The 24,843-nt window shown below is 43.4% G+C and overlaps 1 protein-coding gene across 2 annotated transcripts in view; it reads right to left on the bottom strand.

Moving 5' to 3' along the window:
• Positions 1–5,088: 5,088 nt before the first annotated feature.
• The window catches only part of MKRN2 (makorin ring finger protein 2), a 249,289-nt gene continuing 229,534 nt past the window's right edge, over positions 5,089–24,843 (bottom strand). For both annotated transcript variants that reach the window (XM_085624857.1, XM_085624858.1), the window contains exon 8: positions 5,089–7,373. In XM_085624857.1, the coding sequence (XP_085480983.1) occupies positions 7,221–7,373 (153 nt within the window). In that variant the 3' untranslated portion in view covers positions 5,089–7,220. The remainder of the gene's footprint in view (positions 7,374–24,843) is intronic.

The raw sequence follows: 24,843 nt of genomic DNA on the forward strand, positions 1-24,843 counted from the left end.
GCTCAATTATTAAATACTGTACAGTAGTCTTCTGAGGACCAGGACAGCAAACTAAATAATTCTGCTACTTGTTGATACTTGCCTGCTACTAGTTTAATGTCGCTGGAGAAATAGGCTCAAATGGTCTAATATTGTGTGCAAGTCCCACACAAGATGGAACTCCTAACAGGGTGATTTAAGTGGAGAAGTTTATTATATAAATTTTTTTAAAGAATACTGCAAAAAAAAAAAAGTTCTGACGCTGAATTCCTATAGACATTACCAGATCTCCCTAAATACCACAAATCATCAGCCGCCAATAAAAAGGACACAATGTTGTTCAAATCTGTGTATTGTACTAATTAAGTTACCCAAATCCATCAAATAGCTTTTGCCACCTTGCAGAGTTACAGTTTGACTTTACAGATTGCATTGGGCCCACATCTTCTACAGGGAGTTGCTGGTCAGATTTTACAATTGTATCCCGATTTTAATTCAGGCTAATGGCATCAAGATTCCCAGGAAATCTGGGAAACAGACTCCCACGGACAATATTCATGCTGATTAACTAGCTAATGACCCTTGAATGTATTAAAAGAGTTTGAAACAGTACAGTAATAAAATGGAAATTCTTCTGCAGTTCCAGTAGACTTCTTTTTTGCCACATACCATCTGTCAAGCTGCACTAGCAATATTGACTGAAAGACCAAAATTCACCATATTCTGGTTTATACCAACTCTTCATTTTGAGATGTATTCACTACTTTTATTACTCATTTTCATTTATATCAATTAACGCTCATGCCTTGGCAAAACATCACTTACGAGTTATTAAAACCCTTCAATATTTAGTGCAATTATTAAAAAAATCTCTAAAAGGGAAGCATACAAAATTCAATGATCAGGCTCAAGTACCAATAGCCATTTATAAAGAGGATCAGATGAACACAGAACCCCATTTCCTTGGGCTCTGCATAAATAGTAGGACTGATTAAGGCCTTCAATATTAACAGACATTGAATGCTAACTTTTTAATGTCGCTAGTAGAATAATAGTGAGTTTAGAAATCAGTCCATATATCGGATACCGGTTGAAAGAGTTAGACTTTAGATGATCGGGAAAATTTCTAACCTAGTATGCAATTCCCATCCCCAATTACTAAATGATCAAATTTCATCATTCTTTCCCGACACCATTCCTCAACTGCCTTCTTCTCTGCATTCCATATCATGGCTAATGGGCACCCTCCTCACAAACTGGTGATGGACTAGCCATATGAGAAGGTTAAAAAAACATACTGATAAAAGCGTTGAAACAAAGGCCCACTACAAGCTATTTACCTTCTATGACAGTGTTACTAAATGACTAAAAGCAACTTTACACCATTGTCTTTCCATGTTAATGAAGGATTATGTGGATATGTGTGCATTAGTTTTTTGTGAAATTATTAAAGAATCTTCTCAATCAAGAAAGAAATCTGTCAAATTGAAAAGAAACTGGGTTACCCTGTTCATTAAAAGAACAGTCTTTACACTCTTGATCGTCCAACATCCTCTACACCTTGACGGTAGGGAAAAAGCAATGCTCAATCAGCTCTGAGATCAGAAAGTAGCACTGTACTGAGAGAATGGGAATCAGTTATCTGACAAAACAAGAGGTTTGGAAATGGACCGTTGTGGCATAAATAAGCTTGACATTCTAGATATATAGCTTTATTGCTGTTGGACTTACTGGCTGCCTTTACCACCCTGGCCACTAACTCTTGTTGAAACATTTGGAAAGCGTAGGTGCAAAGTTGGTTGTATCTAGGGCATGGCTCTCCTCATATCCTAATACTAGACCAGCAAGGGTAAAGATCTGGCTCTCAAAGGCAGAGGAGACACCTTTTCTATTTGGAGTTCCTCACGTGTTTATTTTGTCTTCGTTCCTTCATATTAGATCAAGCCTCTTCATAATCTACTACCACCATTGGGGAGGTCATTCCACAGTTACCCGGACGGCACACAGGTGATGTTCAAGGAAAATTAAAAAAAATACTAATTTAGATGCGCGGCAATTGGCAAATCTAAATGAGTCAAAAAACCTTTATCATTGTAGGTACTGACATTCTCTTATATGGAATAAAAATCCATCCTAAATAGAATATAATAAAGCAAGGGCAGATTTTTTTAAAGAATGACTGTTAATCATTTAAACTTGATCATTTAATTGTCCAACTATCGCCTAAAACCTCTAAAATGAGCAAGTTATCTTCCGGAAGAATCTGAAAAAGCAATTATTGCTCAAGTAGTAGGAGTAGAAAAAAAGGTTTAGGGAGACCCCTCCCTTCTTGGGTCCTCTTCAAGTTGTAGGTCTTTCAAGATGAATATGTTCAAGCCTTAAAAAGCCTTCACAATAGGTGTCATGTATCTCTGACCTATAAGGGTTTGCACTGGTACCACATGTCAGCACCAGAGTTAAATGTAAAGGCTTTATTTGTGTGTATACATGCACTTGTGGAAAGGCTCATGGTTATGTGAGAGAAAGGATTAAACCATACCAAGCAATCAGAGCAAAACGATCCAGTATGAATCGTTCCTCTGTTGTTAATAGGATACAATATGGTGAGAAGGCTTTACCCAGTCAGTTTCTTCACTAATTTCTTTTCCACTCAGACACAAGGTAGCACTCACAAGACCAACCAGTAGGGCAGAGCTCATGCTACCACTATGTTCCTTATTTTTTTATGTTTATATAATGTTCTATACTGATTGTCGTCGTTTTTCCCTGTGGAAAAGGTATTGCTGTTTTAGTTAAATTCCAAAGTGATTTCAGTCATCAACAAACATGGATGAATTAAGGCGCTTCGCTGTATCACCTTGTACTCCTTAAACCACATAACGTGGCTCAGACTTTGAGAGAATAGAGTTGCGCGAATTGTATGAACTTTAGCACCATTAAAACAGAACAGCCAGCTGAAAAAGTCTCTTGTGAGGGGGTGTGGTACTACCTAACTACCAGAAATCCATTATGTACAAACACTGTGCAACCACTAAAATATTGTTTTAATGGTCTCCAGAGATCCAGCACTAGTTCTGAGAATTAACATCAAAGCACACAGCTGATATTTTGATGTGCCCAGGATGGCCTTGGCCAACTGGTGGAAGTAAGAAAGTCTTCTGGGGTTTTAGATGAAATGATGATATTAGTGGTTATCTGGAAGTCCTATAGCAGGGCACACACAAAGAATCCACCACTTCATTGGCTAGTGCACACTGTTGTGGTAATCAACACAAGTGAAAAATTTCATGAAGGTCTATAATCAAGAAATTATGGGCCAGATGTATCAAAGGGTTTTACCCATTTTGTGTCTATGGGAAAATGTGGTCATACATATGGTCCTATTTTCTTAGGTTTCCTAATACATGTTTTTAGTTTATTGTCCCCAACCCTCCAATAGAACTATCTAGTGTTTGTGTAATATTATTGTTTTGATTAAAATTCACAGTTATTGGGAATAATTTAGGTGTTATTATTATAAGACAGGCATTAGGCTGAATATAAGGGAAGGGAGAAATATGGCAACTCATTCAATGCTTATGGTCGCCAAAGTGTAAAAATAGGTTTCCTGGTTACACACATTCAGAAGAGAGCTGGCTTTCTCTTTTACATAGCCCACTACCATCACTTTAAATGTCCTAATATCCTTTTAGGACATTAAAGTAGACTGCAGAGGGAGTGCTCTAATTAGCTCATATTAGCTGGTTTTCTTGGAGAGAACCAAGTGGATCACTTCGGTTGGGAATATAGGTACATTCAACAAGGTTCTGGTGAGTAAAATGCTTCTTTTCCCTTTAATGGAAACATCTAAGAGTCTGGGCAATCAAAGCCTTGCATTGTTTTCTGGACACTTGGTATGCCTGAAAGAGGTAAGGCCAATCCTACAACCCACTACTGTGCTATGGGGCTGGTCCAAACACACACAGAAAAGTGTGCACTCCAGGTATGACTACACTGTCCCAATATTATCTACAGAGTCAAATGATCAACGTTTCCCAGGCACGGATTTCTTTTCTTTGACACTAAGAGCAAATTCATCCCTGGAAGCAAGTATGTGTTTAAACTGAAATTCAGAAAAAGGGGGCCAGAGGATGATGCCTCTTCTTCCTGTGTTGATAAATTATCACCTGAATTCTAAACCTGTGGCCTAGCCTCTTATTCTTCACCAAGACCAGCATTTCATAAAGAAAACGTCTTGTTAACTCTGTTGAGGCAAGCGTAACCACATTGCATTTTACATATGGGCACAGAAATAAAAGTTAAACCATCCTATCACACTTTTATTCCTATGTCAGTTTCCTTGTTTCAGGGTCAACAGAACTAAGCTTCTCTCTAAGTGTGAATTAAAGGTCATAGACTCTATTCTTCCTGGGGAAATGTCAACCTGTTCAATCTCCAATCTTTTGAGATGATTCATGTTGATTTGTGGGTTGTATACATGTTACCTTGAAGAAGGATGCCAATGGGTTTCAAATCGAGCTGGAAAAGATGTACAAGGTTACCATATGCAGGGCACCTAAAAGTCCCTTCACAGCAGGCTTAGAGAAAAATCTCCTTATTTGTCTTAACGCCTCCTCTTCTCAAAAATCCTTCAGCCCTCTTGCTTTCTCTTCTACACAGATCAGGAAACCATTAGAGGTAAGCAGAAAGAAACATGCCAAAGTTTTGTAGGAAACTGAGTCGAGGTCACCTTCATTTTCATTCAGTAGCTATCCATCACAAATGATGGACAAAAGACCAGTGGATTCTGGAGGAAGTGGAAAAGGCTTAAGCCTGTAACATTCTTTCATCCATTCCTTCATCCCACCCAATGTCTAGGAGGGTGGATTTCACACAAGTCTAACTTTTACAACTTGCTTTTGTAGGAGCTTGCTTATAATGAAAGGGCTCCTATACTACTACTAAAGTTTGCACTTAAGGAGTCTAGAGAAATGAGAGTCTTAAATTAATTGCTTTGGTCCTGATAATTTCACTGTTTAGAGAATACAGTCCATGCATTCTTGATTTAAAACACCTCTAACTTCACATACCTGTAAGACATGAGGTTAGTCGTAGAAATCCACCCAGTGATAATTGAATGCACTTTAATCTACTCACATGAGAGGTCAACAGTTACTCATATTCATAAAGTTGACTGTGCTAGTGGCAGGACATCTGAGAATTTTGAAAGTGCACACTTACCCTAGCTGGGTAACTAGCTGATATACGATTAAGATCATACAATGAAGAAATCCTCAATGTTAAACTTTCCTTCAGTCCTGTTAGAAATCAGACGCTTGAACAGAGTCTCATTATGGTATTCACGTTGGAACTGTTTTGGACATAACCTATTAAGTGCCTTCCTTTGACAGAGGAAGGTTACTGCCACTGAAGAAACATGTCTATCGTTTGTGTTTTTAAGAGCGCTTTATTTTATCAGTAGGTACCCTGTCTTTGTGCATTCAGTTTGTGCGATTTGCTTATGGTAAGAGATTAGTATTAGAAGTTATACTTTCTGCCCAAAACTCAAAAGGTGCCTTCTCTAGCATGCAACAGCAGAAGGATCCATCCTCCTCTTGGAAAATCAGCCATCCACCTTGCTCTGTATCAGTTATGGATCTTATGCCCACCTTGCACAATTGCAGGTGCCTGTGGCCTCAACTCAAGTCCTGGCTGAACAGCAGCATTTATAGCTCAGCATGGTCAAGTTGTAACTTTTCTTCATTTGATCCAGTTAAACATATGAGGGGTTTCAGTGGATGGCATTTAGCACAGCCGTAAAGAAACTATATGCTTATTTACTGGATAATGCTTCTTGCCACAAGCTCTTCATCTGGGAGCCAAGGACAAAGACTCAGAACTATCAATGCCGCAGGACACAGGATTTCTGAGTTGGAAAATGTGTGCGAGCTGGGAGGAGGTTTAATTACGGGGGGGGGGGGGGTGGAGTTTTCATTATGTGGAGGCATTCACAGCTGGAAATCTGTGCCTTCACAGAAAGTAAGTGCTATTTAAGGCACTTGGGTTTAAGGGAAGTTCGGAGACAGACTGATCTATAGTGGAAAGCTGACCGACTCCTGCGCTTTCATTCCTGTTTTCATAATGACAGGGTAGTAAAAGATAGCCAGGTAAATTGGGTTCAGCTATGACTGGATCTTGGAAGTGTGCTGGGATGCCATTATGATTAAAGTCAGGACTGTAGCAGACCAGGGCATTCTGCCCTATTCTAGGAGCAGAGCCCTGGAAAGGATTGCAAATAGAAACGCACTGCACACCATGTGCAGATATCCTGAAGATAAGTCTATTGAAGGAATCATGTAAGAGTAGAGTAAATCATTACAACTCACCAATTAAGTTAGTTCTGTTTGAAACTGGGGAAATACTGTACACCTTGCCATTATCTATTTGTTAAGGGCTTGTTTTTGGTTTTAAATAGGTTAGGATTTTTACGGTTGAATGTATTTTAGTTGACCACTGCACTATTCCAATGCAATACCACTAACTAGCGAGAGCAGGAACTCTAGACCATAATTTGTTTGTTTCTGCAAGGAAACACTTCTATTGACAGCATGTGGCTATTTTAAAATCGAAAGTGCTCCTGTCTGCAGCCCCAAAAAACAGAATGTGCACGAACGGTCACTTGATTGTAGCAAAACCCTAGTTTAACCATGAAGTGACTGGTATTCCACTTAAAAACGTACTATGAATGGCATAATCTCTAGTTCAAGGGTGTCTGTTCTTGCAGTATGATTAGGAGTCCGTACACAAAATAAGCACAAACTTCACACAACAACCCAAATTGTTCTACGGCCATGCTAAACTGATGCCAGTACTAGGACTTACATATAAATGGATGTGCACTGCAGTGTTTTGCTGTAAAGGTAACAAGTTGTATAAACAATATATCAACATTCACACATAGTGGACATAACTTTACTCCCATTTTTTCATTACAAGATTGTTTTTTTTTCCCTCATTGAAAAAGTGCCAGAAGGGATTACACTATCACCATTTTCAAAAGGTTGTATTTGTGCACCCCTAAAGAAATGTGCATGTGCCCCTCCTTCCTTTATTCATTCAATGTACAAAGGACACCTTGACTTGCACCCGGATCTCTCTTTTTTAACAATGCAAACAGGTATTAAATTCTACTGGTGCACAGGAGGTCTGCAAATGTCTCTATGATAAAGCATCAATGCGGCTGGCACTGAGTTGTTGAGCTCTCAGTCTGCTTGTGCAGATGGTTCTTGACCTACTCCTGACAGATGCATAAACAGATCACCAAGCTCAGCCACTTCATCTCTTTCTTCTGCATTTGGCATCCCACGGTTTTCACGGTCTTCAATGAAATCCCAGAGTCGAACAGAGTTGAAGAACTGAAAGAAGCATGCAAGAGATCTTTAACATAGAACAAAATAGAGCGATCTAGATTTAAATACCATGTTGAATCACAGTATAGGCTCTCTATTTAAGTTTGTGTGGATAAACCCAAAACGAGAGTCCCATGAGCAAGTGATAAGAAAAATAGGAGATGCAACAGCGGTACATTATTTGTGCCACTTAAAAGCATGGCTCTTGCAAGCATGCAGAGAGCCACAAAGCGTCACATGCATCTGGAGTCAAATTGAAAAGCCTATTTGTTATAACAAAGATATCAAACATTTCCAATAGATCGTAACTACTATTGTCAGGCAATCTGTTGGATGCTGTCCCAATCGATACACTGGCAAAATATAGAAGTATGGTTCAAATATGGAAACAATAACAAATCAAACAACTTGGAGACATTCTTCGTGTACGGAGCCACATAAATGATACTACAAAAAATATAAATAATTATGCATGCCAGCCTTTAATCACATTGTGTGACTCTAGCACCTCCAACTAAAATCCAATTACCTAGATTTCAAAATGTTTCTTTTTCATCAAAATCAACACAATTAGACAAAGGATACCCCAGGTTTTCAATGTTTTTCCAGGGCTCTGTATATTGGTGTAAACGGTACTACTGCAGGTAAGATATCGCACTAGACTAAGACATCTATTGAAGAGATCGGTGTGTAACCTCAATGTCCCAGGTTGAAACCTGGCAGGTCCACACAGTTGTTCGTCATTCCAAGGTGGATAACTCAAGTACCTTCTGAGCAGTGTAATTGTTATTACCAGCGCCTGGCATCAAGGCAAACTGTAACTAACACGCTCTATACAAGTGTCCTAATTTTTAATAAAGAGTGTAGGGTTGAAAGGCCCCTTTGAAATAGCCAGGCTTGTTACCTTCTCCTTCTGAGAAGTGTTTTAATTGTTTTTGGATATTGCTCACCAACAAAGTGCGGTCTGTTGTACGACTGTGGGTCACAGGAGGTAATGGCTTAAGGGGAGGTGGTTTTGTAACCCCTCAGTACTGGGACCTTCAAAAGGATCCCCAAGTAGAATGCGTCTGGAGAATCCCCATGGCCTTGGCCGCATCTGTGTCCTTTTTTAGTCTTTTTGAGCATCTGGTGAACCTGTGATCTAAAGGGGCAAAGAAATACACCCCATCAAAGAGCAGCTTGAGCAGATGCTGCTGTCCTTTCTGGCTTGAAGCCAGATACATACTCATCTGGCGCCAGACCCGGCCGTGTGTAAGAATTAATGCTCCACACCACAGTATCAGCAGCGTCCAAGGCACACCAATGCACCAGCCGACTAAGCAGCGTCCCGCTTGCAGTCACATTGATTTTCCTGCTTTCCTTGTCTGGTGTAGACATGCCACCAGTGCCCTGGGTGTTGGTATGCTTGAATGCCGTATGATTTATGAGGGAGCAGTCCTCTGATGTATGTGCCTTGTAGGGATCCAGTGGGTAAGTTAGTAGTGTCCCCCCCCCCCCCCCCGCCTCCCGAGAGATGAGTGCGGGGAATTCTATGGTGATTGAGGCAGAGGGGCTCCCAGTGTTTAAAGTGATGCAGGGAGAGCAAGAGAATATGGGAGAGGAGGAGGAGAGGGAGCTGGAAGAGGAGGAGCACAGCGGGGTCTAGGAGGTAGAGGGCTAGTGTCCCAATATGGTGCTTTTTGGTCTTGGTCAATGGTTCATATTCCAGGACAAAAGACTCCTCAAAAGTTCACTTCCTCTTATGAGGGGTGGGGCCTTGAGCCTTTGATGGAGGCTGGGTGAGGATCCTGTCGCTTTGTGGGTGAATGAGGATCTGTTTTTGACGGTCGTCAAGCTCCTTCTGAAGATGCTGCAGGATGGGCTGTTTATGGTTCTAAGATGCAATGGAGTATTGGGCTTTGGGCACAGGCATTTCAATACCAAAGATGGTTTCTTGCTCGCTGGTGCAGGTTGGAGGTTTCAGCACCGATGGAGTCTTCAGAGCCGAAGAGAACGTTGGAGGTATTTTCAATGCTGGTGCCGGAGGAGCTGTCTGCATCAAAGGTGATGTCGGTGCCAGAAGACGGGTCTTCTATGTCTCTTTTGGCGCAATAGGTTGACTCATAGTCAGATCTGAGGGCTTATGTTGGTGCTGATCGTGGCCTTCAGGCACTGGCAGACTGAAGGCCTGACTTTGGGCTTCTGGGCTCGATGCCCAACCCCCCACAAGGGCGGTACTCGGTCGCAGCTATATGTCGGGGAGGTGACGGAGGGAGGGATGTAGTACTCACAGGCGATGTCTTCCGTGGTTGGAAATTGAGGACCGGGGGTTCTTCTGTCTCAAACTCCAATTGGGAGCTTGGTTTGGGGCTGAGAAAAAAGGAGCTGCTTACCAGAAGGCCCCGGCTCAGTTTTCTCCTTGATGTCTCAGTCCCTGAAGAGGTCGGAAGTGTTGCCTTCTTGTTGCTGCGCCATGGGTCGTCGATATAGTCAGTACAGCAATGTCTATTTGAAGTGGAAGGCGATGCAAGCAGAGCCGGACAACTCATTGTGCTGCGGGGACAGACTAAGACTGCAAACCCTGTGGGGGTCTGTCCAGCGATACTTTGCGTGACACTGTAGACAGTATTAAAAAGGAGTCCTATCCCTCACCCAGTCAATGTTTTCAAGGGCGAAGATGAAGGAGAAGGCTAGAAAGGAATGCATCGAGTAGAACGCGGTCCCAGAGAAGGTCGTAACAACATCAAATGGTACTGCAAGCATCAATTATTTTCACCAATGGAAATTTAGAGTCCTAAAGCGCCCGATGACTAACACCGCGAGCAACTAAGAGAGGGACTATCTGATGCTTATTCATACATTGGTAAGCTTTATGTTGAGAGTTAAATAGATGTTCAGTTCATAAGATGACAAACAGAGCGCGGAGATAAGAGGATAAAAATTACATATCCTTTGAATAGATGTATATAGTTTTCAGCAGCATTTCATATCACTGCCCATAACATTTGCTGGAAGCAGGACCCATCTTGTACAGTTGTAATGTAATGTAAAAATATTTGTTAAGCGCGATTGCTGCCCGAAAGCGTCCAAGCGCTGAGTAGAAGCAAGGAGTGATCTAGAGGCAGTCTAGGAGGAGTCGGATTTGGCAAACAAATGGGTCTTTAAATTTTTGCGAAATGAGAGGAGGTCAGGATTGGATCGGAGTGAGATGGGGAGGGCATTCCAGAGTTTGGCAGTGTTCAAGGCGAACAGCCTGCCCCCGACCTGGCTCGCTTCACTCTAGGAACAGCAACAAGGAACGCATCCGTGGACCGAAGGTTCCTGTTAGGTTGGTAAGGAATGATAAGGTCGGAGTTGATGGCTGGAGCTGTCTTCCAGAAGGCGTGGTGCGCCAGGCACAGTGCCTTGAAGGTGACTCTCTGCCTCACTGGCAGCCAATGGAGAGTTTTCAGAGCAGGTCTGGCTGACTGAGTGCGCGAGATCTCCAGCAATGTGCGGGCTGCACAGTTTTGGACGACCTGCAGTTTTCGGAGGGTTATCTCCGGTGCCCCTATATATAAGGCATTGTTCGAATCCAGGCGAGACTGGATGAGGCCTTGCATCGCCACCTTTTTAGCCTCGAGGGGGAGTAGCGGGAGAACCTTCCTCAAGATCCTAAGTAGGCCGAAACAGGTGGAAGACAGTTTTTTGGCCTGAGTAGAGAAGGAGAGTTTATTATCCAGCCACACCCCCAGGCTTTTGACACTGTCCTTGGGGGTGGGAGGGGAACCCAGAACATTGGGCCACAGAGACGTGAGGGATACGGGAGAGGGAGGGCCTAGGAGCATAAGCTCCGTCTTATCACCGTTTAATTTTAGGGAGGAGTTGGTCATCCATCCCTTGACGTCCACCAGGCAGTTTAGAAGATCGGCTGCGGAATGCCTATTGTTCTTCGTAGCCAGCGAGACCACAAGCTGGGTGTCTTCGGCATATGACACAATTTTAATGCCATATGGTTCGATAACACCCGCCAGTGGCCTCATGTAGATGTTGAACAGTACAGGGCTCAGAGAAGAGCCCTGTGGTACTCCGCAGCTGAGAAGTTTACTCGAGGATACCATCTCTCCATCGAAGATCTGAAACGACCTCCCAGACAAGAAGGAATCGAACCACCTTAAAGCGTCACCTGAAACTCCGATGTTATGGAGACGGTCCAGCAGGGTGGTGTAGCTGACCGTATCGAAGGCGGCACTTAGATCAAGGAGGATCACTGCCACTGATCCTCCCTGGTCCAGTATCCTTCGAGTTTCTTCCGTGACGGCTAGCAAGGCGGTTTCAGTGCCATGCTTTGGTCTGAAGCCTGTCTGGGATGTGTGTAGTAAGGAGTGGTCCTCCAGAAACTGGACAAGCTGCGCGTTTATGTGCTTCTCTAACACCTTGCTGGTCCAGGGGAGAAGTGAAATGGGCCGATAGCTGACGTAATCGTTTGGGTCCAGACTGGGCTTTTTCAGTAGTGCCCGTACCATGGCCTGCTTCCAGGCTGTGGGGACTGAGCATGCGGAAATAGAACTATTTAGAAGATCCCGGATAACAGGCAGAGTGACTGGGCTTGCCTGTAATAGAACTTCTGGAGGGGCGGGATCGCGGGGGGAGCCAGATTTTACTTGTCGTGCCACCTTGCTTAAAATGTCAAGATCCAGGGGAACAAAATGCTCAAGGAAAGGCTGATCTGGGTGCCGAGGTGCTTTAGGGGGGGAAAAGTGAAGTGTATCCAGAGTAATATCAGAAGTGGGGAAGGTGGAGTAGATTTTAGTGACTTTGTTATGAAAAAAATCTGCAAGCTCGTTGCATTGATCCTTGGTTTTGTTGGGTGGAGGTGCCACGTTGGCGATGGAACAATGTTTTATGATCTGGAAGATTTCTTTAGGTTTAGATTTGGCTTCTAAAATTCTCTCAGAATAATAAGTTGCCTGGGCCTTTCTGATCCCTTCTTTATAGACTTTGATCGACTCTTTATAGGAGGCCTTTTTGTCAGGAAGGAAGTCTAAGCGCCAGGCTCGCTCTCGTTGCCTGCAGAGGCGTTTTAGTTGTTTTAAAGAGTCAGAAAACCAAGGGGCAGATTTCTGTAGTCTATTCAGAGAGGATTTGCGAACCGGGAGGATCGAGTCTAACGAGTGGGTAATCCAGTTTTCGTAATGAGAGTTGGCCATATTGAGATCTGGGCCAAGTGAAGGGAGGGTGGAGTCCAGTTTGAGCAGCCAGGGCTCCAATGGAAGTTTGGACCAGTTCCTCCTAGAGGAGACTTGAGGAGGGAGCTGAGGGGTTTTGTGTTTGACCCAAGTGAAAGGGACCAAAAAATGGTCCGACCATGGAAGGGGGGTGGGTTGACCAGCAATTAGATCCGAGCAATTACTGAATATGGGGTTGAGTAGATTGCCTTTTTCATGGGTCGGGGCAGCAACCAGTAGGGATAATTGGAGGGCTTCCAAATCATCTAATAGATCTTGAGCGATGTGGTCTGAGAGAGAATTAAAATGGAGATTAAGGTCTCCTAAGATCGTGTAGTTGGCGGCAGAGAGGATTCTTCCCGCTATTGTCTCAGGAAGAGACCTATGAAACTCTTTTACAGGCTCCGGGGGGCGGTAAATCAAGGTACCCGAAAAGGTGTTATTGGCGCTGAACTCTATGCTTTCTCAATAATCACAAGAACCAAGTAAATGTGAGCTCCTTCTTTTGAATGGATGAATAAATGATTTGGTCTGAAAGCACATCTCTTGGAGCTGCATACCCTCACAGAGAGAGATCTGAGGTCAAATAATTAACATCTTTGGAGATCTTTAGACCCCATGCACAAGCCGAAAAAGGGGCCATGCACTCATTTTCTCAAAATTGACCTGCCTACAGCATATCTCATAAAATCTGTGAGTTGGTGTATGACCTTTATACAGTACAGCTCAGAAACATGAAGAGCCACAGCTGCTCACACAGGTCAAGAATTAGCCTGGCTGCCAGATTCTGAACAACTTGCTGATCAAACATGTAGGCAACCCCAAGCAGATGGCATTAGCATATTAGAGTCAAGATCTGATAACACATTGTACTGCATTTGATATCCCTGTCCATAACATTTGCTGGATGCAGGACCATTCCAGTTCACATAACCTACACATGTGACTTGACCGTTTTCATAGTTTTCATGCTCCAATACCCATGATACAGCACGCAGACAACCTGGAGCGGGTAGTTTCAGATCATGACACTCATGTCATGGACCTTCAATGGGCGCTACCCTTAGCACCCACACCCACCTGGAAGTTACTGCATGACTGCCTTGAAGACCCGGTGTTCCGGAAGGAACAGAAAACTTGTATCGGACGATATTTTACAGAGAACCATAACACATCATCCACTAGTACACTGGAATGGGACATATTTAAGGCTGTTGTTAAGAGGAGCCTGTATCCAGCAAATTTGCTAGGGTCCACAGAACACTAGAGAGGGACATAGAGACCAAGCGGAACCTAACAACATTCAGTAAGTCAGCTGATGTTCACTCTGCATTTGTCTCTCAACTGGCAGATTCTAAGACCAAGTATGTGACTCTCCTTGAGTGTGTGCGGCGTTACAACTTTACAGCCTACGCTGCTAGGGTCCATCAAGAGGGTGACAAACCTGGCAGAGTCTTAGCGTGGCTTATACGACAAGAGTCTTCAACTCTATTACCCAAGTAGTGGATCGTACAGGGACTATGGTCCTTACTCAAACAAGTATTCTGCAAGCCTCCTAGGAGTATTTCGCTGCCATATAAGAAGCGCCCGAGCACCCTAACAAACCGACCAGATGACTTTTTAGGCGCCATTACTGTCCCTCGCATTTTGATCCCCACAAAGCTCTCCTTGGAGAGGGAGATTGCGTTAGCAGAGGTTAAGCAGGCAATCCGCAACCTCGCAAGGAACAAAACCCCGGGCCTAGATGGCTTGCCCCTAGAGTATTATCACACCTTCTCATCCCTCCTGGCGCCATGACTGGTGACAATGTACGCAGTGGCTCTAAGAGACTGAGCTTCTCCACTCGCTCCGCAAGTCCCTCTAGGTTTCTATCCCCAAACCAGACAGAAACCCTATACAATTGGCTTCCTACCGACCCATCGCAACACTTGAAGCAGACAAACTATTAGGTATATTAATAGCCGACTGATATGCCCAGATCCTCCCTGGCCTGGTCCATCTGGACCAAAATGGTTTTATGCCAGGTCACAGTACCTCCCAGAATATTGGTTGCCTCTTCCAGATGCAGGATCAGATGAGAGTATGATTCCAGAGGGCAGCCTGCCTCATACTTGACCTAGAGACGGCATTTGACAACCTGACCTAGCATTATCTATTCACTGTCCTCACTCACATGGGGATAGGACACAAACTCCTAGCCTATACCAAATTGCTATTTTCCATCCCAATTTCATGAATTCGACAGGGCATCTAGTCTTAACTCCTTCTCCGATGGACCAGGGATGAGACAGGGTTGCCTAGTCTCCTCCCTAATGTTTACACTCGCCATGGAGCCCCCACCCATCTGACTATGCAAGGGGGTCCGGGTGTAGGGCATCCCACTGGCAGACAGGATGCACATAGTATCCCTCTATGCATACGATATGCTCCTTTATGTGAGGACATCACGCCAGACCTCATGCCCATGCAAGATGCGCTGGCAGAATTCGCCTCTGTTGCTGGGCTCCGAGTCAACTGGGCAAAGTTGAACATTTACCCACTCAATCAAGAGCAGGCACCCCTAGATGTATATCTCGGAGATACACACCTCGTCTGTCATGCGCAGGCAACGCGCTACTTAGGGGTTCGGCTCCATCATACCTCACTTGACCTCTAAGAAGAGAACCTCTGTAAGGCCCTGGCGGGCATACAAACCCAGCTGCACTTCTGGCGATCCCTCCCACTGACTCCTATTGGCAAAATCGCCCTGGCAAAAATGGTTATTTTGCCCTGCATCCTTTATTACTTTACAAACCTCTTGGTTATACCATCTTGCACCTTCAAGTAACTTGACACACTTCTATGTTCCCTCATCGGGGGATCTGGCTGCAGACGAGTCACTCTAACCAAACTACAACCACAGGTGGAACGGGGAGGCCTAGGGCTTCTGTCTCTTCAGGCCTATTTATTTTTGCAGCACAGGCCCAATCGTTGTCCCTCCGGATAGCTAGGGGCCACCTAGCCGACACTGGATCGGAGAGCAGGCCTTTACTGGAACGCATGCTGTAAGAAACTGGCTCTCTATATACTACACCAAAATGAGGTATAATGTGTATAGAGTCCAAGTGTCCCCAGAGGTAGGCAGAGGTTAAAGTTAGATAGATCCTTACTCTCTAATAGTGGTAGCTTGGTCGAGCAGTAAGGCAGTATCAGAGGACAGTGTTAAGCATTTGATGTACATACTAAGTCAGCAAATGAATTCACACACTCAAGAACTGAACTCTAGGCCAATTGTTTTTGTATAAAAAATATACTGTTTATTTTTAGAACCAAGCAAGCCTGGCACAGGTAAGCATTAAATACTTTTCAGTAATACGTTACTGGATATAGAACAGTTTGAAAATGCAATAGAAATTGTACTTTGTTTGATTTACAGGAGAGCAGTAGAATGCAACACATAGCAAATGCAGTACATTGAAATGAATGGGCTTTTTCAGTAAATTACAGGTAAGTTACTTTTCACTTTACTCTAACTCAGTGCTGGATACCTAGATTCAGCACTGGGACATTTCCTGGAAACAGGTAAGAAATTACATTTTGGTTATTCGTGCGATTTTTAAAGAATATTTTCAGATTTAAAAACTCCACACTTAGAAACTTTTTGGAGCAGTACATTGAAATGAATAGGCTTTCATAGTAAGTTGCAGGTAAGTTACTTTTCTAACGCAGTGCTTGATACCTAAATTCAGCACTGGGACATTTCCTGCAAACAGGTGAGTAAACACGTTTTGGTGGAATATTTTTAGGTTTCAAAACTCCACATTGACACTTTCTCCCAAAATGTTTCTATGCTATCCTATGGGAGGAAAACAGGCTAAGGTTCACAGGTAAGTAAACAACTGTGGGAGTTAAGGTTCTGGGTTTAGACTCAGGGGGGTCAGTGATGCACTGTTGTTGCACCATCAGCGGCACTAGGGCGGCCAGGTGCAGAGTGTTGACGCCCAATGTTATCCAATGGGGGATAGGGGGCCTCCGGTTGGTGGCTGCTGGCAAGCAGGCCACGGGGTTGTGGGAGCAAAGCTCCTAGGGTTAAGGTCAGGGCAAATGGTGAAACAAAGTAGCACAAAAAGGTACACCCTCAGCATTTGATTACTTTTCATGCTTGTACTTGATATTTATTACACTGCTTCCTTTGATGTGCGTTTTTTTTCCTGTAGGGAACGCTACTACCATCTTTTGTATTGTTAATTTCAGTGTGGAGATATGTTTGCCTGAGCCTCCGAACCAGTGATTTAATGAGCGTGAGGTGGAAAAGCGTAGGCAAATATTGCTGACCAGTTCATCCATAGGGCATTGCCTTTGGAGAGTGGGAGTGGGAACCTGGAGGCAAAGTTTGGGCATTTTGTGTTGCCGACTGGCAAACAGGTCTATTTGTGGGAGTCCCCACTGTTGGAAGTATGGAAGGAGAACTTGGGGATGAAGTTCCCACTCGTGAATTTGCCACCTATTTCTGCTGAGGTCGGCAATTTGATTGTTTACCCCTGGAAGGTGTTCAGCCAGAAGATACATTTTGTGATGGATTGCCCAATTCCAAATGGCTTGAGAGAGGCGCGACAGTTGGAGAGAGTGTGTGTACCCTTGTTTTTGTACATAGTACATGGCTGTCATGTTGTCCGTCTGGACTAGGACAGCTTTGCCTAGTAGGGGAGACTGGAAAGCTTGAGCGCTAGAAAGACTGCTAGAAGCTCTAGACAGTGGAGGCTTTTGTGCTTGTTGCTCCACAGGCCTTGTATTGTATAATCTTGGCGATGGGCACCCCATCCTGTCAGAGATGTGTCTGCTGCGAGTACGATCTGTGGAATAGGGTCGATGAAAGGCTGTCCTTTTGATAAATGTTGTGGGTTCCATCATTGCAGAGAGCGATTGGTGCGGCCGTCTACCAACACTAGATCGGTTAATTGACCCTGCAACTGATTTCACTGACGTGCTAAGCACTCTCGTAGGGGACGCATGTGGAGTCTTGCATGGGGTATAATTGCGATGCAAGACGCCATCATTCCCAGTAGTTGCATGAACACTCTGGCTGGTAATGATTGGTTGGATTGAAATTGTAGTATCATAGACTGAATGTTGTGAATTCTGGCTACATTGGGAGAGGCTAGAGCTTTGATAGTGTCTAGACTGGCCCCTACTTAATACTGCATCTGTGAAGGATGCAGGTGAGATTTTTGTGCATGGACCATAAAGCCCAGTTGATAGAGGGTGTATTGCGGTCTGAGTGTGTCGTAGACAGTTTTGCTAAGTGCTGGCTTTGATGAGGCAGTCATCTAGGTAGGGGAAGACGTGAATATATGGTCTTCTGAGATGAGCTGAGACTACCACCAGGTATTTGGGAGCAGTAGTCACTCCAAACGGGAGCTCTTTGAATTGGTAATGTTTGCCTGCGATCACAAATCTGAGGTATTTGCGATGAATTGGAACATGAAAATATGCGTCTTTTAAGTCTAGAGTAGACATAAAATCTACCTTCTGTAAAAGTGAAAGTACCTGTTGAAGTGTTACCATGTGAAAGTGCTCTGACAGTATATATTGGTTTAACTCTCGGAGATCCAGAATAGGTCTTAAGGACCCGTCCTTTTTGGGGATCAGAAAATAGAGAGAGTAAACCCCTGAACCTCGGTACTGTACTGGAACTAGTTCAATAGCTCCTTTTAATAAGAGAGATTGTACTTCCTGTTCGAGCAAATGCAAGTGTTCTGGAGACAATTTGTGAGAGCGAGGCTGTATGTTTGGAAGATTGGTGATAAGTTCCAGGCAATAACCATGCTGGATAATTCCGATCACCCATTTGCCAGTTGTTATAGATTGCCAAATGGCGAGAAACTGTTGGTCTTCCCCCGACAGGTGAGGTATGGTCAGAGGGAAGCGTGGGGAAGTCACTGCTTATTAGGGGAAGTGGAGTTACGGGGTGTGGTGCCTCTACCCCTGCCTTTATTGTTTCCTCTATATCACCCTATAAAAAATCTTCTTGAGTAAGAGGAGGTATTCTGATCTGAGGGTGTTGTTTTGGACCCTTCTCCGTAAAAGGAGAGACAAAAAAAGCCTTTGTTTGAAGGAGACTGGAGCACTCCCATGGACGTTTTCATTTTCTCAAGCGCATGATCGACCTCAGGACCAAAGAGATGTTTTTTGTCAAATGGTGTATTTAAAATAAATTGTTGGACTTCAGGCGTTAACCCGGAAATCCTTAACCAAGAATGTCTCCTGAGTAAGATGCTAGTGTTGACCTCCCTAGCTGCGGTTTCAGCAGCATCTAGAGCACATCTTATTGAAGAATTGGAAATTATCTTTCCTTAACTTACCAAATTTTACGCTTTTGCTTTATGCTACTCTGGGACATATTGGAGCAATTCATTTCATCAAAGTGTGCCCTGTCATATCTGACTAAAAGGCCTTGCATGCTTGCAATGCGCCAGTGATAGGCAACTTGAGCAGCTATGCGTTTGCCAGAAGTGTCTCTTAGCTTGGACTCTTTGTCTGGCGAGGAGCATCCCCTGATGTTTGGAAATTAGCTTGTTTGCAAGCATTGGACACTACCAGTGAGTCTAGTGGCAACTAGCTCTTAATACATACTAGATCTGTTGGGGAGGCTTCATATTTTTTGTCGACTCTAGGAGTCAAGAGGCATGCATGCAAAGGATCTTTAAAAATTTCGTCAGTGTGTCTCATCATACCTTTAAGCATAGGGAGTGTTTGACCTGTGTGTTAATCCTAATTAATCCTAATGTCTCAAACAAAAATATCCTCTTCTAAGGATTCCTTATGTAGTACCACCCCATGGAATTCTGCAGCCCTGGTAATGAGTTCCTGTGAAGATACGCGGTCATCAAGTGAAGATGGCTTGGCAGGGTAAAGGTCTGGATCATTGTCTAATGGAGGGTCAATAGTATATTCACTCCATGTATCTACTGGTAAATGCGTGCCTCCCTCAACAATATCGTCGCTGTCATGGTGAGATTGTGGAGAATCCGGATGTGTGATGTGCAAAGGATTTAAAGTCAGAAGCGGGTAGTTGAAGGGATGCTGGTGGTGGATGAAAGGAGCTGGTACCAACAGTCCTTTTTAAAGGGATCTTGTAATTACTGTTCTCATCAGGAAGCTTGTGTTTCTGAGGCAGCTTGGTATGAATAGGTCCAGTTTCAGGGTTAATATCAAGTTTGTTCTGTTTGGGATCCATTTTCGGTGGAACAATGTCAAAACTTGGATCGGAAAGGACATCTTTCGGTGCCGGTGTTTTTGGTGCAGATATGGACTGGCCTTTGGGTGCAGAAGATTTTGGCTCTGAAGGCGGTTTATTTTTCGGCGCAGAGGATTTCGACTCATAACCGGAGGGCTTCAGTTCCAAAAACGGCTTGTGTCGACTCGATCCCGTGTGGGAAGGCTTGACGGAGTGTTTTGGAGCAGAGGCAGGGCTTCGGAAATGTCGTCTTGGTGCTGATCTTGGCCAGAAGGCAGAGGTGGTGATGAAGCCTTAGATTTTTGTGCGAGTGGGTTAATGGGGCAAGGGGTCTTCTGTACTCACGTCACCCTGTCCCTGCGGAAGTTCTTCTACGTTGAGGTCTATCTTGAGCTCCCAATCCGACTCCGGCATGGAGAAGGCTTCCGCCGCTGATACCCCAATATCTTCTTGACCGGACTCTTCAGCGAAGATAACCGGCGTGTCTTCAATGCTTCGACGCTGCATCTCTTGACGTAGTGCCAGACAATCGCGAAGGGTTTTCTTGGACCAAAACGATCTGCAAGCGTCGTAGTCTTCTTCTTTGTGCTCCGGAGACTAGCACAAGTTACACACCTAGTGTGAGTTAGTGTGCGGATACTTTGCATGGCACTGAGAACAGAGTTTGAATGGTGTTTGTTCCATCGTCAGAGAGCTGGACTGAAGCGGTTAGGCCCGCAGGCCATCCACAAAGCTTTCCGACCGAAAAGTGGATTCCGTTGACCGAAATGATACGTGGCGAATTGGAAAACACGTATGAAACAATACTGTAGAGGATATAGAGGATTGCGCACAGAGGGGAACCCGAAGAACGGTTTGAACCAGAGTGCAGCAATACCCGTCCGAACCCGATGGCGGAAAAAAACAATTTATAACTATGGAGTCGATGCCCATGCAGACGATCACCGAAAGGAGGATTCACATTACCTTGTGACTAGGAAAGACTTCTTTGAAGAAAGAAAACTTGCAAACATACTGACTCAACATTAGACGACAGGAGTACGCAGAGCATGTGTAACTACAGCACACATGCCTCGAACATTTGTTCCCTTGGCAACGGATGAGCCACCAACTACTTTTCTCATAATTGCCCAATGCCAAATTTTGTGTGCCTTTCTGGAAAGGGGTACAGATCTTTTCACATTTGTGTAAAAAATATTTTTAGAACTAAACTATCTAGTAGTTCTACGAGATAAATGTGATGCTAAGTTGTCACTGGGGGACAGAGGCCCTTGACTATCAGATTTATCTGCCTGTATGTCATGCATTACTCTAATGGTCACTCTGGAGGCTAGGACTGAGAAAGGCTGCCTGGGCGTAAAATCTGTGGTGTCCAGCACCGTAAATGCACCAACACTGGTTGTTACACAAGCATCCGCTCTTCTCGCACTCCCAAAACATATGGTCACTCACTTGTAAGGAACTCCTGATATGGGTACACATGGGGTAGATTTTGGGGCAACGGGTTAATGCAGAAAGCCACCAAGTTCAAATTCTGAAACACCAGAAGTCGCACAACTGAGCCTCCACCACTTGCATAGTTTGGATATTCCTCCTCACAATTTTCTTCTGCCAGACTGGAAGTGGCGAGGTGGATTCAAACTACTTTTGAAGATAGTTTGTGAAGACCAATAGTTATAGTAGCTGGCTGATACCTGTGCTGGTCTGCAATTGCCTGTCATTAACTAATCATTTAATGGTTTATGAATACACTTAAGACCTGATTTACACTGAGGAGGACAGGCTTTACTCTGTTAGGGTGATGAAGTAAAACACTTCATTGCCCCGAGTACTCGCCTTCCGTATTTGGAGATGTCCACCACAAATGCAGAGTTCTATTAACATTGGCAAGAACTGCCATCATGGAGGTTCCTGTCAATGTGTTAAATGTTTGACGAACAGCTCAGTTAAACAGGACGGCTCCTGTCAAACGTAACTTGTTTTTGTTTTCTCAAAAATGAAAACTAATGACTCCCACTTCATTGCCATTATCTCCTGTAGTGTGGGGGTCATTTAACGTGTTCACTGTCCCTGGCTTGTCCTTCTTAGGTTTCTGGATAGAAGGCATGAGGATATGTCCCACTGGTGGAAAGATAAGCTCAGATGGCCTTGAAAGGAGTTGTGTGACTTGGGCAACTAAACGGAGTGTTACTTATTGGCTGGGTCCGAGTCCTTGGGTCTGCGATGAAGGACTTTCCTTCCAACATGTCTTTTACCATTGTGCCTGCGGTTAATTCAGAATTAAAAAGGAAACCTACTGGTCATACTATCTGCAACATCTGTTGATATTCCTGGTTGCCATAATGCTGGCTGCCCTTGTGGTCTGTGATCACTAGGCACGTCTGCTCAAGTGTGCCCATAAGGTTTACGGCCATTTTTTACATGCCCTAGAGTCTAATCTTGCCCAAAGATGTGTTCCTCATTAAAGTGCATATTAATGACATGATTTTGTACTTTCAAGTGCAAAGCAGAGAGCGCTATGTGCCAGTAAGCTGCCACTACCCTTTCAGTCTTTTCCCTCACATAATGCAAGAGCTTACTTTCATGATTGATGGACCAGAGGGATAATAGATGGTTTCCTTGCTGTGGTGAAATTCAGGGATGCAAGGACATCATGTAACTGAACATGTGTTGGATTCTGTTGTGTGGGAGAAACCTTTGCTCAATTCTCATTGTCCTGCTGAGGAATGCCAGGTAGCATTAGGAGAAATTATTGTCTTCACTAAAAAGCAGGTGCATTTCTTGCAGAAAGCAGCTATCTTTCTACATACCATATATTTGTGCAGATTTATGCAGCTTTGCATGGCAAGCACCAGCCTCATTTTGCAAAGACAAGCGCAACAGTGGGGGTCATGGTCCACCAATAGAGACTGACGATTATCCCAAATTTTCTCCTTATTGCCATTCTACCCCAAGACCTTCACCCTTCAGTCACCTATTTGTGAATCAATCAGATTCCGCAAAATGGTATGTTGTATTACAGTGGTTCTTAACCTTTTGACTTCTGTGGATGCCCATTTGATCATTACTGGAATCTGAGGATCCCCACTGAATCATTATTGGAAACTTTGGATCCCCACTGAATCATCATTGGAATCTGGGTACACCCGGCTAAGCAATTTAGATGTTTTAAACAGCAAAACAGTACACAAACAAAGAGAAACAAGCATTCATTAAACAAAATCACAAATGCTGGACATTTTATTCAATTCCCAAACAAATATTTAAAAACAATCTACTTTTTAATTTTAATGGAAAGATTGGAGCTTTCCTAAATTCAACTGCGGCCACCCATCATCCATACTATAATCAGGCCGAAGCACTTCCACTGCTCCCACAAATCAAACTTAAGTTTTAGCCTCCAATTTCGAATTCCTTCACATTTACAGAAAGTTTTAAATTTAAATTTTCAGTTTTACATTTTGCTTTTTTATTTACAAACACTTTATTAACTTGTTAATATTAATTTTCTAATCAGTTGCAGACTCCCTGATTAAGGGTTGCGTACCCCCAGGAGTCCCTGGACTGCATGTTAACAACCACGGTTGTAGAATATTAGTATTGCCAACATTATTCTGAAGCTTCTATGAATCTTTAATAGGAACAGCCCAAAGGCCTTTTGCAGATCCAGTGTTTGTAAGCTGCCATGCAGCTTTAGCCCGAAAGAAGACTTTTCTTTTACGCAATCATGAGCATCTTTTACTGTAGTTAAATCATTTGATGTTTTGGCTGCGGTCAACCCTTGGGTATACGTTGGCATCATGAGTTTCAGCTCTAAGACGTGAATCATTTCGATGTTCAATGCACATAATGCTTTTTTTTCTTGCGTGACATCAATGTGGTAAAGAAATATTTGAAATCCATCAGCTGCAGTGGTATATTTCCCGATCGTTCATCTTTGAGGGAAATTGTGGGCAGGCTTTAATGTCTTTTATGTTATAATCACTCTAGACAGGGTCCTTTGTAAGTTCACTCTTAGGACTTCTCGTATGGCTAGACATCAGATTCTGAAATCTGTCGATCCTCTGTAGATTCTGCCTCCGCAATGGCCCAAGTTACATCATTAGTGCAGCAACAAAAGTTCTGCAATACTGGCTGTAACAAGTATGTCTTGCAGAGTCTATAATCCAAATTCACTTCATTGAACAGTCAATGTTTTTTTTTTTCATGCTTTCATAGATTTCAGTTAAAAACTGGTGAAAGCCTGACACTGAATGAAGTCACAAAATCCACACCGATTTTACCCACAGATGCCTAAACTGGCACTGCAATTAGAACTTAACCATCATTCTGCATATAAATGGCACAAGATACTCAACAAAAAGAGATAGAAAAAACTAATTTAGGACTGATTCTATACAATCCGCTTCCCAGACACCCTCAGTGTTGAAATGGTCTAGTTCAGACGATTTCTCTGCTACAGAATCTTCATTTTTGTCCACCTTATCAGTGGAGCTGGGGCAGTAGTAGTAGAATCGTTGTTTTTTCTTGAAGTCTATTCTATTGTGAGATCTCGACTATGTATAGGCTCTTTAGTCACCTCAAGCTGGAAATATGCTCTAGGGGACTGTACGTTTCGGGTTGTCTGAAAGTATAACACTGACTCCTCCTTTGTCGATGCCAGAAATGCTTTATTGGTATAAATAAGGTGTTTTGCTACCCCAACTACAAAATGGTGATTTAGGCATTGCATCTGCAAACGTTGGTACCTTGGAGAACAGACATTTAGAAGATCTTCATTCTTTAAGATTAAGCCTACGAGGCGTAAAAGTGCTGACGTAAGGACCTGAGTTACAAACACAAGCCCAGATACATCTTTAGCGGATAGTAAAAAAAAATAAAAAAGGTATATCTGCAGTTACAATTAATCCAATTAAAAGAACTATTAAAGATCTATGAAAATCTGTGGAATAAATTAACAGAAAGGGCGAGAAAACAAGAAACAAATACAGAAATGGGTCATAAGGATTCAAACATGGGTTTGGTCTTACATGGTCATGGGTGTTTTAACACCCACAGACTCCCATTTTTCCCT

The sequence above is a fragment of the Triturus cristatus genome, chromosome 9 (genome assembly GCF_964204655.1).
Source record: "Triturus cristatus chromosome 9, aTriCri1.1, whole genome shotgun sequence".
Taxonomy (NCBI): Eukaryota; Metazoa; Chordata; class Amphibia; order Caudata; family Salamandridae; genus Triturus; species Triturus cristatus.